The sequence below is a fragment of the Panthera uncia genome (assembly GCF_023721935.1).
Source record: "Panthera uncia isolate 11264 chromosome B2 unlocalized genomic scaffold, Puncia_PCG_1.0 HiC_scaffold_24, whole genome shotgun sequence".
Classification (NCBI taxonomy): Eukaryota; Metazoa; Chordata; class Mammalia; order Carnivora; family Felidae; genus Panthera; species Panthera uncia.
In genome coordinates this window covers 11,181,977-11,194,878 of record NW_026057580.1, presented here as the reverse complement: position 1 = coordinate 11,194,878, position 12,902 = coordinate 11,181,977, and the positions used below count along the sequence as shown (strand labels likewise).

Sequence of the window (12,902 nt, the reverse complement as noted above, 5' to 3'; positions counted from 1 at the left end):
TACAGATACCCGAGTCTACCCTCCTGGACCCTGAACTCTAAGGCCATTCGGGCCACCTCATCTGTTCCTTTACCTGGTCCCTGTACCCCTCTTCCCCTGTAGACCCCTGAACCCACCCCCATACCCCCTCTCGACCCCCTCCCGCCCCCAACTGACACTTCCTGAACGTCCCTTACCCAGCGCGAGAGCCTCCTCTGCCCTTTAGCCACACCCCCTACACCTCGCTCCTGGGCGCGGCCTCCGCCTCTGACTGCGCCTGCGCAAAGCGGGATGCTTGGCGGGCGGCTCTAAAATCCGGTTTCACCCAGGAAGGAGGAGAGAAAGAGATGCGCGCAGGCGCAGTACTGTCTAAAGCCGGACACAATTAAAGCGTTGGGGGATGTCTCCGCGCCCTGGCGGCTCCTCCCAACTCCGGGAACCCGGGAAAATTTGTGAACTAATCAGAAAAAGCGGAAGGCGGGAGATCAGGGACACTCCCAGCACGCCGCCCAATGGAGGGGAAGAGGACAAATGAGCTGGCCAATCAGGAGTGGCATGGGGGGCGGGTTCGCTCGGCGCGGAGTTCAGGCCCGGGAATTCCGAAGGCTAGGCGGGTGCTGCCCGCGCGCGAAGACCGCGCCCCTCTCGACCCCGGCTTCCTCGCTGTCAAACAGCGGCAGTAGCGCCAGCTCCGGGCCCCAGCCGGAGGGGTCCGGGGTCGCCGCACAGTCTGGCACTGCCTGGAGAGGAGACTACTTGGAGACTGCACCGCGGTAGATCGGAAACTGGGCTGGGCAGGGGAGGGAAAAGGCTGGATTTGCCTTGCATGATCTCGGGAAGCTCTTTCCCTTGTTTTTATCCCAGCCGGAGAAGCTGGGAAGCCGCCAGGGTTTAGGTCTGCTTTGTTAGAGAACGTAGGGACCCTTTTCACTGCCTTTTGGGGGACGACAGTGGATTCACTTACCACTGGGGTTCAAGATAACCAGGTAGAGCGAGGCATTGGCCTGAAGAGCGAGGTGCGGGCGAGCAGAAGGGTTACTCTCTTTGGATAAGTCTGACAGGAAAAAGCTTCTTTTCTCCAAAGAACACTGAGGTGACAAGTTAGTATTGTACAGAAGCAGGAATCCCTATACACACATCTACAGTTTGCATTTTTCTGGAAGTTGCCTAATGTATTGTTGCCTTGCACAGATTGAGTCTCCCCGAATATTCTGTGGCCTGAAGATCCGGTTCAACTAAAGTGCCATAGGACGTGTTCGTTTTTGCGTTGCACTGGGACCTTCCCTGAAATTTTCAGTTGCAAAACTGCTTGCCAGACAATTTTGTTTGCATCGCATGCCTAGGCTCTTTGCACTCTGAATTTGCACTATGCCGGTCTGGGTTCTCTTCTGAGTTTTGCCACAGACCCCTGAAAACTCAGGCCTGTGCTCAGAGTTGCACAAAGCACAGCTCAAATTTGCATCAGACAGAAAGTAAGCCATCAGCCCAGAACTTAGGCCACCGTGCATGGCTCAGGAGTGGGAAAGGTGATGGACTCCTGAAGTGGAAGAGGTGGTGCAGGGGGGGGCACCGCCCATGCTGCCCTGCTTCCAGCTGCTGCGCATAGGGGGCGGCAGGGGTGGTGATCTCTACACCTTCCACCCCCCTAGCGGGGCTGGCTGCACCTATCGCTTGGGTTGTAGGGCCGATCTGTGTGATGTGGCCCTGCAGCCCCAGCAGGAGCCTGGCCTCATCTCTGGAGTCCATGCGGAGCTGCACGCAGAGCGCCGGGGTGATGATTGGAAGGTCAGCCTGGAAGACCACAGCAGCCAAGGTGAGCAGTGAGTGGGCAGTCTTGCTCCTGGGCAGTTGCAGTTCTGGGCTGGAATGATTAAGGGGCTCCACAGTGATCCTGCCTGCCTCCCAAACTCCCTATCAGGTTGGATGGACAGTTGTAGTCCAGACCTGTGTCTTCCCACTAAAGGTGTGCAATGTCAGAATCTCTCTGCAGTGTTGGCCCTCAATGGTCCCTGACTAGCTGGAACCATCCAAACAGGGGCTGGGTAGATCCAGGGCCTGGGCCATCATTAGGGAAGTACCACAGTGGAAATGTTCTGGGACCATTGGGGGCCAAGCTCAGACTTGACTCAGTTTCTAAATTGGCTGAGACACATTGTTCTTGTCTTAAGGCAGTTATGACATGTTGAATTATGTTTTAGTGAGCAGAGCATATGTCTTACTCCCTGACTTGCAGGCAATTGCATGCAGTCAGCCTCAAGAGGCCTGGGTTTTGCCACTGTCCCCTGGTGAAAACTCAGGCCTGTCACTTTACCTCTCTGGGTCTCAGTTTCCTCCTAGGTAAAATGTAAGGCTTTGTAAGTAAGGTCTGTTGTAGGAGTGTTACGGAGATTAGATAACTGTAGTAGCCAAAATTTACTTAGTGCTTACTGTATGAGCCAGGCACTATTCAGGTGCATTAAATATAGGTGAGCACTAATATCATCCCCATTTTACAGACAAGGAAAATGAGGCATAAAGAGGTTAACTTGTCCAGGTAACATAGCTGGGAAGGGTGGAGCCAAGATCTCAACCCAGATAGTCTGAGGTATGCCAATAACTATTTTTGTGTTGGAGCTGGGGTGACAGTATGTCTGAGAATGGGACTCCAGTGGGACCTCAGCAGAGTGAAGGAAGGAGTCCATTTCCTCCATGTGCCCTGCGAGAGGGCATAAGTAAAATAAACTTGTCCTCCTCTCACAAGGAGCTTAATATCTGATGTCACCTGCTGAGGGACTTCAAATGTGAGAATTTGATGACAGATGTCATGTTCTCCCTCATGTTCCCCAAAAAACCAAAGGAGGCCAGATTTCTCCAGTCCTGACTCTGGTCATTTCTGTTTTTGTCATTCTCTGTATCTGTCTGGTGCCCTCCATCAACAGGGACTTTGGTCAATAATATCCGACTCCCAAGGGGTCACAGACTGGAGTTGAGTGATGGGGACCTTGTGATCTTTGGCCCTGAAGGGTCCCCAGGAACCAGCCCTTCGGAGTTCTACTTCATGTTTCAGCAAGTCCGAGTCAAACCTCAAGATTTTGCAGCCATTACCATCCCGCGGTCCAGTGGCGAAGAGGGAACCAGAGCTTGTTTCCGGCCTATGCTGCCCCCACAGGGGGCCCCACAGCGCCCTCTCAGCACCCTTTCCCCTGCCCCGAAAGCCACACTGATCCTCAATTCCATTGGCAGTCTTAGCAAGCTCAGGCCCCAGCCCCTCACCTTCTCCCGGACTGGGAGTGGGCAACAGAGCGTGCCTGTTCCCACTCCCCCTAGAGAGGTGGGGGCCACCCCTTCTGCCCCACCCCCAAGAAATCGGAGGAAATCGGCTCATCGAGTGTTGGCAGAGTTGGATGATGAGGGAGAGATGCCCGAGGGCTCTCCATCGGTCTTTATAGAGCCCAGGAAGAAGCTCTGTGTCGAGACACCCCCACGGACACCTGGTGGGTAAGTGGAGAGATCTTTCTCAATTTGTAAACTCCCTTTGGTTCCTTTTTAGACCCCCAGGCTGGGAGGTGGCCCTCTGCTCTGGGCATAGGATTGGGGATGGGGATGGGAGGTGAACAGATGTGAGACAGATGTTGAACAGCAGGACCTGAGTCAGCTCTACTATTCAAGTTCACTGTTAGTGTAAATTCATTGTGATCATCCAGGGGCAAGTTCTAGGCTTCTACAGGTTTCCAGTGACCCTGGCTTTTGTGTCACTTTGTTCAGAAATCGACGTGGACGTCCTCGGAAGCACCCAGTGAACACGCCCAGGGCTCCCCCAGCAGTTGGGGGCGGAGAGCCCTGTGCAGCCCCTTGTTGCTGCCTGCCTGAAGAAGAAACAGTTGCCTGGGTTCAGTGTGATGGTTGTGATGTCTGGTTCCATGTGGCCTGTGTTGGCTGCAGCATCCAGGCTGCTAGGGAGGCTGACTTCCGGTGCCCAGAGTGTCGTGTAGGCATCCAGACATAAGGCCCACCAACAAGGCACCAAGATGACAGAGAGCTGGTACCTCCAGGCCTTGGGTGGACACAGTGGGGCACCAATGGGTCTTAAAAAATGTCCCCTTCTTTCCTTGCCTCCCCAGGAGGGAATAACTATAGGGGAAGTGCCCATTGCTATGGATATGGAGCCAAGGCCTGAAGCTGGCCCTCATGGCCAAGGGGACAGAAGAGATGGTTTCCTGCCAAAGATCTTTGTTGCCTCTGAGAAGTTGCCAGCAAGCTGGAAATTCCATTACAAGCTATAGGTTCTTGTTGTCATAGGCACTAGAATGTCTGTGGTCAGAGTACCCATCAGTTGCAGATGCCATGCCTGAGAAGATAAAAGCCTCAGACTTGGAATGAGTGAATGCTTAATGTTTTGGGATGGCATTATAAGGCATTCTGGGAAAACCTAGGGCACAGCCCCAAAACTTTCACATTGTGGGTAAACCATTGCCACTGACCATGATCATTACCTGGCTTTTCAGAGCTTTGCTTCTATTTCCAAATAAAGAATTAGCTTCATTCACTCTTAGATACCTATTCTTTTTGCAGGTCTGATACTCCTTGCTTTCCAGTTCTTGAGAATGATATGGTCTGAAAAACTAATTCAGACTCTTAGAAGAGAGATGAGTAGATAAAGCAGAGAAATATGAACCTGCTCACTTGATATGGAATGGGCTGGAGGTGGGAGACTAGAGAAAAAGTAATTAAGGTTTTTAGATTAAAGGAAAACAGATCCACTGCCATTAAAATAGGTGGATGGTTTGGTCAAGTTCATGATGGCAGAACCTTTACAAGTTTCACAAGTATGACCATGGAAAAGAGAAAACCTGGTACACCAGCTTGAGTGGATGCTGACCTGATCCAGTGTAGATCAGCTTAACCCACGTATAGTATAATAAACAGATTCCCTTTCATGAGCCTTACACCAAGCCAAGATACTGTCAAAATGGGGTTTCTGTAGCTCTTATTAGGAAAAGTCCCATCTTGACCTATTGCAATCTTTTATGTCCATTCCTTTCTATCCCTTAGATTTACCAACCCAAGGGTTTTTTTTGTTTTTGTTTTTGTTTTAACATGAAGGAAACAGCTCCAAGCAAGGGCCCCAATTACCCCAATTAAGTAATGGCAGAGCCAGGACAAAAACATGGGATTTGGGGAGTCACTCATGGACAAAGTAGGCCAAAATCTTAAGTGGAAACCAAATGGACTTTGGTATCAACAAAGCACATGATGGAGTTTTTACTTGGGACAATATACAGAAAGAAAGTATTTAAAGATAATTCCTTGGTGTAACGCCACTAAGGATACTTCCAGAGTAGAAAGTGGGGAAAGCAAAAAAAAAAAAAAAAAAAAAAGTCAGCTCCTAATAGGGAATGGGCTATAAAAATAAGGTATTCCACTCAAATTTCCCCAGGACTCCAAGTCACAGGCTCTCAAGAACTAGTTCATACCTATAGGGACTTTCTACAAATAAATGGATTCCAGTACTGGCTTTCCCACAGATACTGTGTGACTGAGCAGTTTAAATGGAACCTTGGTTTCAGGGTCATTGGGGTCGGAGAGCTAATACCTAACTATTGGGTATCCCCAGCTCCTCTTCTAATCAAAGGAGGACAAACCAAAGACAAAAGTATCCACCTACTGTGTCCCAGGCTTCTTTATTTAAGAAAGTGATGAGTGATGTGGGGATTAAAAACAAGAGCATCCTTGAACTTCACCTTCCCTCTAACCAGTACCCCCCCAAACTCCCTGCCCCCACACCCTTTGTGTTCCCAAATCCTTTCTTAGTGAAATGAAGAACTTAATCCCAAAGCCCTGGTACAAACCCCAGGTTCTCTTTCCCTAGCTCTCCCCCTTCCTCTGGCCCCCATTCCTGGGAAGGGTTGGCACCTCAGTTTGAATGCATGGGAGAGCCCAGAGTGGTAACAGACACAGAGGGAAAGGCTTCACCCTCAGGGAAAGGGACTGAGGAGTACAGTGTAGTGAAGTGAGGGCTTCCATAGCCTGGGGTACCAAAATGGGGCCCTGGTGCCAGAGGAAAGGATACTGGTGCCCCTGAGAAAGGGGACCCAGCAGCCTCAAAATCCTCTCGTTGCGAATAGTCACTGCTTGATCGTTTGCCCTTCTGGCGACGATTGCAGAACCACACTCGGACCACCTGGGATGAAAGATACAAGGTAGAGTGACAATCAATCATGAACTCCAGGAGGTGGGGCTAGCTTTGCTTAGTCATTTGGCCCAAAGCCAACAGATCTAGAGTGGTTTGAAGACAAGAGCCAGAGCCAGGGAAAGGGAGATGGTGACTGGGGAGGAAATGGACCACATAAGGACTGGGCACTCACATCCTTCTCCAGCCCGAGCTGCTGGGCAATGTGGCTGATCTGCTGCAGGGTGGGTTTCGGGCACTGCAGGAACATGTTCTCCAGGTTGCCTCTCACTCGGTTCTCGATACTTGTTCGCTTTCTCTTTCGGGCCTGCACAAGTGTCTCTGCTTTGCATATCTGGTGAGGTGGAGAGAGAGTGACAAGGGAGGAAGATGGAATGGCAGACTTTGAGCCTGCAGAGCACCAGGAAGTCAGTGACTCAAGAGCAAATTGCTAAGGGGGCAGTGCCTGGACAGGTCACCTGTAGCAGATGGTATGGAGAGAATCCTGGAAGGGTGGGTTTAGACGGATGACTCTGGACCTCCTTCCAGAACTGAGGAATTCCACTCCATCCCACTGAGGACCATTGCCCCAGGAAGGAGAGCTGGAAGCCATGGGTGGAAGCATTGAAAACCAGGATAAGGCTCAGCAGACCCCTGAGCATCCCTGCCCCCCTCACCTCCTGCAGATTTTCGTTGTTGTCAGCTTCCTCCACCCACTTCTGCAGCAGGGGTCGCAGCTTACACATGTTCTTGAAACTGAGCTGCAAAGCCTCAAAACGGCAGATGGTTGTTTGGCTGAACACCTTCCCTGGGGAAGCCAGTGGAAAGAGAAGCAAGGTGAGGCAGAAGGCAGTACCTGTGTGACCCCAAGACCCAGGGCCTCCCCACCTTTTCCTGCCTTCCCGAGATCCCACACCAGGGTCACACTTCTTCCCAGAGGAAAATCAAGGCCCAGGTACTTTTTCCCCCTTCCTCTCTACCCTCTTCATGTGTGGGGATAGAGTCCGCTCCTGAAATACCCTTCCTTTGCTTCCCTGGTAGGAAGAAAAGCCCCAAGTTCAGGCATGTTCTTCCAGGGGAGATGTGGTCCCTGTGTTCTGTGTCAGGACAGGCTGAGGGAGACCCACCAAAGAGAACCCCCAGGGTGAGCCCCACATCGGCCTGAGTATATCCCAGGGTGATCCTCTTCTGCTTCAGGAGTTTGGCAAATTGTTCCAGGTCTTTCTGCAGAGCTTTGATGTCCTGGGACTGCATTCATAAAGGAAGAGGACATGTAAGAACATAAACACACCAGTTGTCGATCCCCCTTCCCACCTGGGCCCCAAGAACCTGGCTATAGCCCCAAGGAATGGTCTGTGGGAGTATCTGCATCCAGACTGCCCACCAAATATCTAGAAATAGCCTATCTACGAACATCATTCACCCCAGAAGGTAACACATCGGGTAGATGCAGAGCACCATTCCTGCATAGATGGAAAGGCAGGCCCTGGCCTCCATGAGAATGAATACCTGTCAGGTTATATGAAGGGAGCTGCTGCCTCTTAGCTCATTTCATTCCCACAAAAGCTTTTTGACCCAATTATTATGCCAGTTTGAGGCAGTTGAGACTGGAAAAGTAAAGGGCACATGTCTCTAATTCTCAATATGCTCTCCCCCAGCCTCCTCCCAGGGTATGACATGGCATGCACCTACACACACACACTACAGAAAAGGTGTCAAAAAAGGTATGAATTAAGTGACGGGTAGACTTGGTGCTCATTTTTAAAAATCTGATTATCCCTTATTTTTACTGTATCTTTTTGTGACATACAGGGATTCTCATTGATTAATTCAATAGATTTACTGCACACTTTCTATTAACCAAAGGCTACCCAAACTAGACAAAAAGCCTCAGGGGGCTTCCATTGTAACATGGAGACACAAATAAGTATTCAGCATATTACTATGGTAGAAGCACCATGGAAAAAATGCAGCAGGGTGAAGGATTAGAGTACAGCAGGGTGGGAGACTATGAGGATGGTGACAGTTTTAAATAAGAGAAAATGATGCTTGAGCAAAGGGAAAGATCCCAGTGGAAAGGCCCTGCAGTGGCAAGGCCTGTGTGGCTGGAGCAGGGTGAAAGATGCAAGAAAGAGAAGAGGGGAGGAGCTCACAAAGTCAAAGGGATGAGCAGGGCAGATCTTGTGGATGCTGCAGTCAGCGAGTGAAACGGAGAGCTGCTGAATGGATTTGTAGAGTAAAATATCTGATTTTAAAATGTTCACTTCAGGGGCGCCTGGGTGGCTCAGTTGGTTGAGCGTCCGACTTCGGCTCAGGTCATGATCTCATGGTCCGTGAGTTCGAGCCCCGCGTCGGGCTCTGTACTCAGCTCAGAGCCTGGAGCCTGCTTCAGATTCTGTGTCTCCCTCTCTCTCTGACCCTCCCCCATTCATGCTCTGTCTCTCTCTGTCTCAAAAATAAATAAACATTAAAAAAAATTAAAAAAAAAAATAAAATGTTCACTTCAGGAGTGCCTGGGTGGCTCAATCTGTTTAGCGTCAGATTCTTTAGTTTGGCTCAGGTCATGATCTCACGGTTGGTGGACTGAGCACCTCATCGGGCTCTGCATGGACAGTGTGGAGCCTGCTTGGGATTCTCTCTTCCTTTCTCCCTGCTCCTCCCCTGGTCATGCACGCACACTCTCTCTTTCTCTCAAAGAAATATTTAAAAAAATAAACAAAAAAAAAATTTTTTTACTCCAGAGGCACCCGGGTGGCTCAGTCAGTTAAGCATCTGACTCTTGGTTTTGACTCAGTTTGTGATCCCAGGATTCGTGAGATCTTTGCTGACAGCACGGAGCCTGCTTGGGATTCTCTCTGAACCACCACCCCTGCCCCACCCCTGTGCTCATAGTCTCTCTCTCAAAATATATAAATAAAACTTAAAGGAAATAAAAAAGATAAAATGCTCACTTCAGTTGACATGTTGACAACATACTAAGGAGGAAATGAGGGTATGACTTGTAACAACTGCAGTAACCCCCACATAGATGGTGGTGGCTGGGACCAGGGGGTAGTGATTGCTTCAGGGTGTATTTCCAAGGTGAAGATAGCTGTGCTTTGAAAAGATGGGATGTAGAATGTGAAAGGAATGAGGATGACCGGTTGGGGCCTTGAGCTACTGAGTGATGGATGGGGTGAAGCATTTCATGGAGCCATCCCAGCAGGAGACACAAAATGTGGTAGTCCTCTCCACAGGCATTTGAGCTTGAGAGTGGATGAGAGGAAGGAAAGGTAGATAGAGCAGAGGGTGATGGACTGAGCCCTGGGGCACTCCAATGAAGGCAAGTGGCCAAGAGGGCTAAACCTTTGTGCAGTCCTAGAAACTTTGAGGGAAGCATTCCAAGGCTGATCAATCACATATTCAAATAGGCTAACTTCCATTCCCAACTTCTGCTCAGTCCCTGCTTCAGACCTATAAATGTTCTCAGCTTCCCATAATAGCTTTTCCAAATCCTACTTTGAGGATTGAAATAAAGTAACCCCAGTTCAGACCTTAGCTTCATCATTTAGTAGTTAAGACCCATGAAATAGGCTAATAATACCTCCCTGGGAGATTTTGTGGTGGTTTAATGAGATAATGATGTAGAAACTGAGCACACAGCCAGGCACTTAGGAAATGGACCACAATTGGCAGCCATTATTATTCAAGGCTCAGCAGTCACCTCCTACAAAGTCGAGGGCCACTCGGTCGGCTGACCCGCTCACACCTCCTTTGGTGAGGTCTAAAGGCTTAGTACTTGATCTCTAATTGCTTACACTTGTCTCTTGGGAGGACTGGAAGATACATCCTTACTAGTCCTTAGCAGGGCTGGACCCAGAAGTCTTTCAATCCCTCAGCAGACCCTAAATTTGGGCGATGGCCTGGAGGACTTCTTCCACCAAGGGGGTGCCAGGGTGTGCACTTTGCATAATGGTGACTCACTGGACCCGAGGCAGAGGTCAAGGGAAGACAAGCCCTAAACTTGACGGGAGGTAAACCCAACCCCACACGTCCACACACACAGCACAAACAGGAGCTTCTATCAGAAATCAGTCACACCCTAGACTTTCAGGAACAATAACCCTGGGATAAGCACTGTTTTTGCCCCCAGGCCACACTTAACCCTAAGGCCAAGATCCTGAGTCTCGTAAGGATCAAATTTTCAAGAAGGGCTAAGGGTGGGAGAAGGGACTCAAACCCCAAGCTGGGCCTAGTGCTGGGCTGGTAATAAATGAGTGATCGGACCCTGGTCAGGCCAGGCCTAGGATGTGGAAAGGTGCTACTTGACAAGGGCCAGGCGGGAAGCAAGGCCAGCCTGGGGCAGCTTCCGACTCCCTGGGGCTGCCCTGCCCTCACCTGCCCCTTCTCTCTGAATTCTGGCTTCTGGTTCCCACCGTGCCCTTGCTCTCAGGCCACACAGCCCTCTTTGCCTGGGGCATCGCCTCTGCCTGCTGCCCTCTTGGGTTCCAGGCCTAGGCAGCCACCACCCCCTCCCTGGCCGCCCCCTGCCAGCCCAGCCACCCCCTCTGGCCCTGTTTCAGCTCACTCGCCTCCTCGGTGTTTTGCTCCAGCTTCTCCTTGTCCGGCTTCACAGCCCCAGGTGGGGCAGCGCAGGGCTCAGGGGAGGCCCCCTCGGAGTTGCTCTCCACCCCGGCTCCCCTTTCGCCCTCTGGCTGAGAGGTCTCCAGGCCGCCTTGGGGCACCAGCCCCACTCCAACCTGAGGCCCACAGTACGTCATCCCCCCGCAGAACTCATACGGCGGGGGGCACGGGGGAATCCCCCACACCTCAGCGCCCGGCCCAACCCCCGGCCCGATTCCTGACCCGCCGGGAGGGCCTTGGAAGCTCAGCCAGGTCCGAGGGTCAACCCAGCCGGGCTCCGGCCCTCCCGGCGCATCGCCTCCACCGCCTGGCGGGGGCGAGAAGGCCAAGTCGGAAGCCAGGTGTCCCGCCATGGGGAACGGAGGCGCCCCAAGCCGGGGGCCTGGAAAAATGAGGGCTCTCCTAGGCACTGCTCAACACCTCTCTCCCTCCCCAATCCCACCCACTAGCCTTGACCTCTGGCCCCGCCCCCTGGATGGGTGGAGGTGAGGGCGGTGGGGGTGGGAGAAACTGAGGCGAAGGGTGTTTGCCTGATGGTGGCGGTGGTCTGTGGCGGGGGTAGGAAAGCCAGGGAGCTCCAGCTAGGCGCCTCTCAAGGCCCCAGACCCTTGATGCAGGCCCCTCATTCGGACCTTCACTTCCAACCCGCAACAGGCTGCCTGCCCCCTCTGGGGCTCTGCACACCTCAGAACTGTCTGGGTGACTTGGACACTTCCTCTCGGTTCTTCAGGAGCCCAGGTGCTTGACCCCTCTTCAGAGACACTGACGCCCTCTCCTCCCTGGTGCACAGCCATCCTCTCAGCTCCTCAAACATTTTTGAGTGTGTATGTGCCTAGGACTGCCATAACTACCCCTCCATTCCTTAATATCCACCCCCTGCGGTCCTCCCTCTTGCCCAATTCCCCCAGGGGGAATTGACATCCCCATCCGGATTACTGGCCAGGTTCAGTCACTCCAAAGCCACAAATGCCCTGTACCTATCTGCCAAGCCTGCTGAATTTCACCCCGTCTCCAACGGCAGACTGACAGACAAGGCCTCCCTTCCAGAGCCCCCTTACCTACTAGACCCAGGGATTGACCCCCTACTTCCCTTTCTAAGGGCCAGACTCTGGACTGACTGGGCCCACGTTCTCTAACCTTTGTCCAGACGGAGGGATCAGACACATACACCCCAGAGGCCCCCCACTGTGGGGCCCCTCATCAGCCTCCTTGGCACCCCCCCCCATCAGAGACCCGAATATCTGGCCCCATTGTTGGCTGTTCTTCCTCCTCCCCCTCCCCAGCCCAGGCCTCCAGCCCCAGGCCTTGGGTGGGGAAAGCCAAAGGAGAGAGCTGGGGAGAAAAAAATATCCGACTTCAGGTTCAAAGAAGCTTGGAAGGGACTGGGGGAAGGGGGCAGGACAATGGCCTTGGCTGGACAATCCCAGTCCCCAGAGGGGGCAGCTCTAGCCCTAAACAAGTGCTCAACCCTTGAATGGGCCTGGATGGCTCCCCTGGGGACAGCTTCCTGCTCCCCAACCCCCAGCCCCAATCCCCCACACAGAATCCCCCTCAGAGCAGCTAAAAAGAACTCCAGCAGCACCATCCCCCTGCAATCCCCTCAAAGCCTGAGCCTCAGACAGGACCCCCCGCTGGGACCTAGGTATCCTGCTCCCCTTCCTCTGGAGGACTCAGGCGTCCAGCCTTGTCATCCACCCCTCCCCCAGACCCCCAGGCCAAGTGATCCGCTTTGTTTAGTGGGGCTGGTGGAAAGATGCCGAAGAGGTGGAAAGCGATTTGGGGAGGGGGTACAGGAAGCCAGCCCTAAGCTCTCCCCCCAGGGTCTATTTTTCTGGACTTCCCTGACTGTCCTCAGGGCTCACACTGCTGACCTGGTGCTTGATTCTGTTTGCAAAAGAATAACCCTCAAGGATCCTCAAACTTGCCCTAAGTGGAGGCACTCGGGTAAATTGGGGGACTGGATCAGTTATCCGCAGCTTGTAAGGTCGGAATCCTGAGCCTAGGGACACTGACACTGACCCCTGCCAACTTTAAGGCATCTCTTCAGCTCGCCCCTGTCTGTGGTTGTTTGCTGGGGTCAGTGGCTCAATGTCTGCCTTCTGAGGGGCTGGGTGTCCTAGTGGGGGCCCTTCTACCTGTAGCCAGCTGTCTT

At 52.3% G+C, this 12,902-nt stretch overlaps 3 protein-coding genes across 10 annotated transcripts in view; 1 reads left to right on the top strand and 2 right to left on the bottom strand.

The window, feature by feature from the left end:
- LOC125938451 (psoriasis susceptibility 1 candidate gene 2 protein homolog) overlaps nt 1-240 on the bottom strand; it is a 19,227-nt gene extending 18,987 nt beyond the window's left edge. For 2 of the 7 annotated variants that reach the window (XM_049653613.1, XM_049653612.1), the window contains exon 1: nt 177-227. The gene's annotated coding sequence lies outside the window, so the exon portion shown is untranslated. Of the gene's footprint in view, nt 1-73; nt 96-176 lie in introns of those variants that run through there. The other 5 variants (XR_007462697.1, XM_049653606.1, XM_049653610.1 and 2 more) reach the window with 5 other exon arrangements.
- A 33-nt stretch (nt 241-273) lies between these two features.
- Nucleotides 274-4,500, top strand: TCF19 (transcription factor 19). 2 transcript variants are annotated; one of them, XM_049653637.1, is made up of 4 exons: nt 274-752; nt 1,171-1,792; nt 2,898-3,456; nt 3,724-4,500. In XM_049653637.1, the coding sequence occupies exons 2-4, from the start codon at nt 1,555-1,557 to the stop codon at nt 3,962-3,964; spliced, it is 1,038 nt and encodes a 345-aa protein (XP_049509594.1). In that variant the 5' UTR covers nt 274-752; nt 1,171-1,554; the 3' UTR covers nt 3,965-4,500. The 2 variants fall into 2 exon arrangements, with proteins under 2 accessions (XP_049509594.1, XP_049509593.1); XM_049653636.1 differs by having other exon boundaries at nt 274-1,792.
- A 1,021-nt stretch (nt 4,501-5,521) lies between these two features.
- Nucleotides 5,522-11,103, bottom strand: POU5F1 (POU class 5 homeobox 1). Its single transcript, XM_049653656.1, has 5 exons — nt 10,699-11,103; nt 7,255-7,375; nt 6,805-6,935; nt 6,324-6,482; nt 5,522-6,139 (listed from the first exon to the last, which is right to left on the bottom strand). The coding sequence occupies exons 1-5, from the start codon at nt 11,101-11,103 to the stop codon at nt 5,873-5,875; spliced, it is 1,083 nt and encodes a 360-aa protein (XP_049509613.1). The 3' UTR covers nt 5,522-5,872.
- Nucleotides 11,104-12,902: the final 1,799 nt, after the last annotated feature.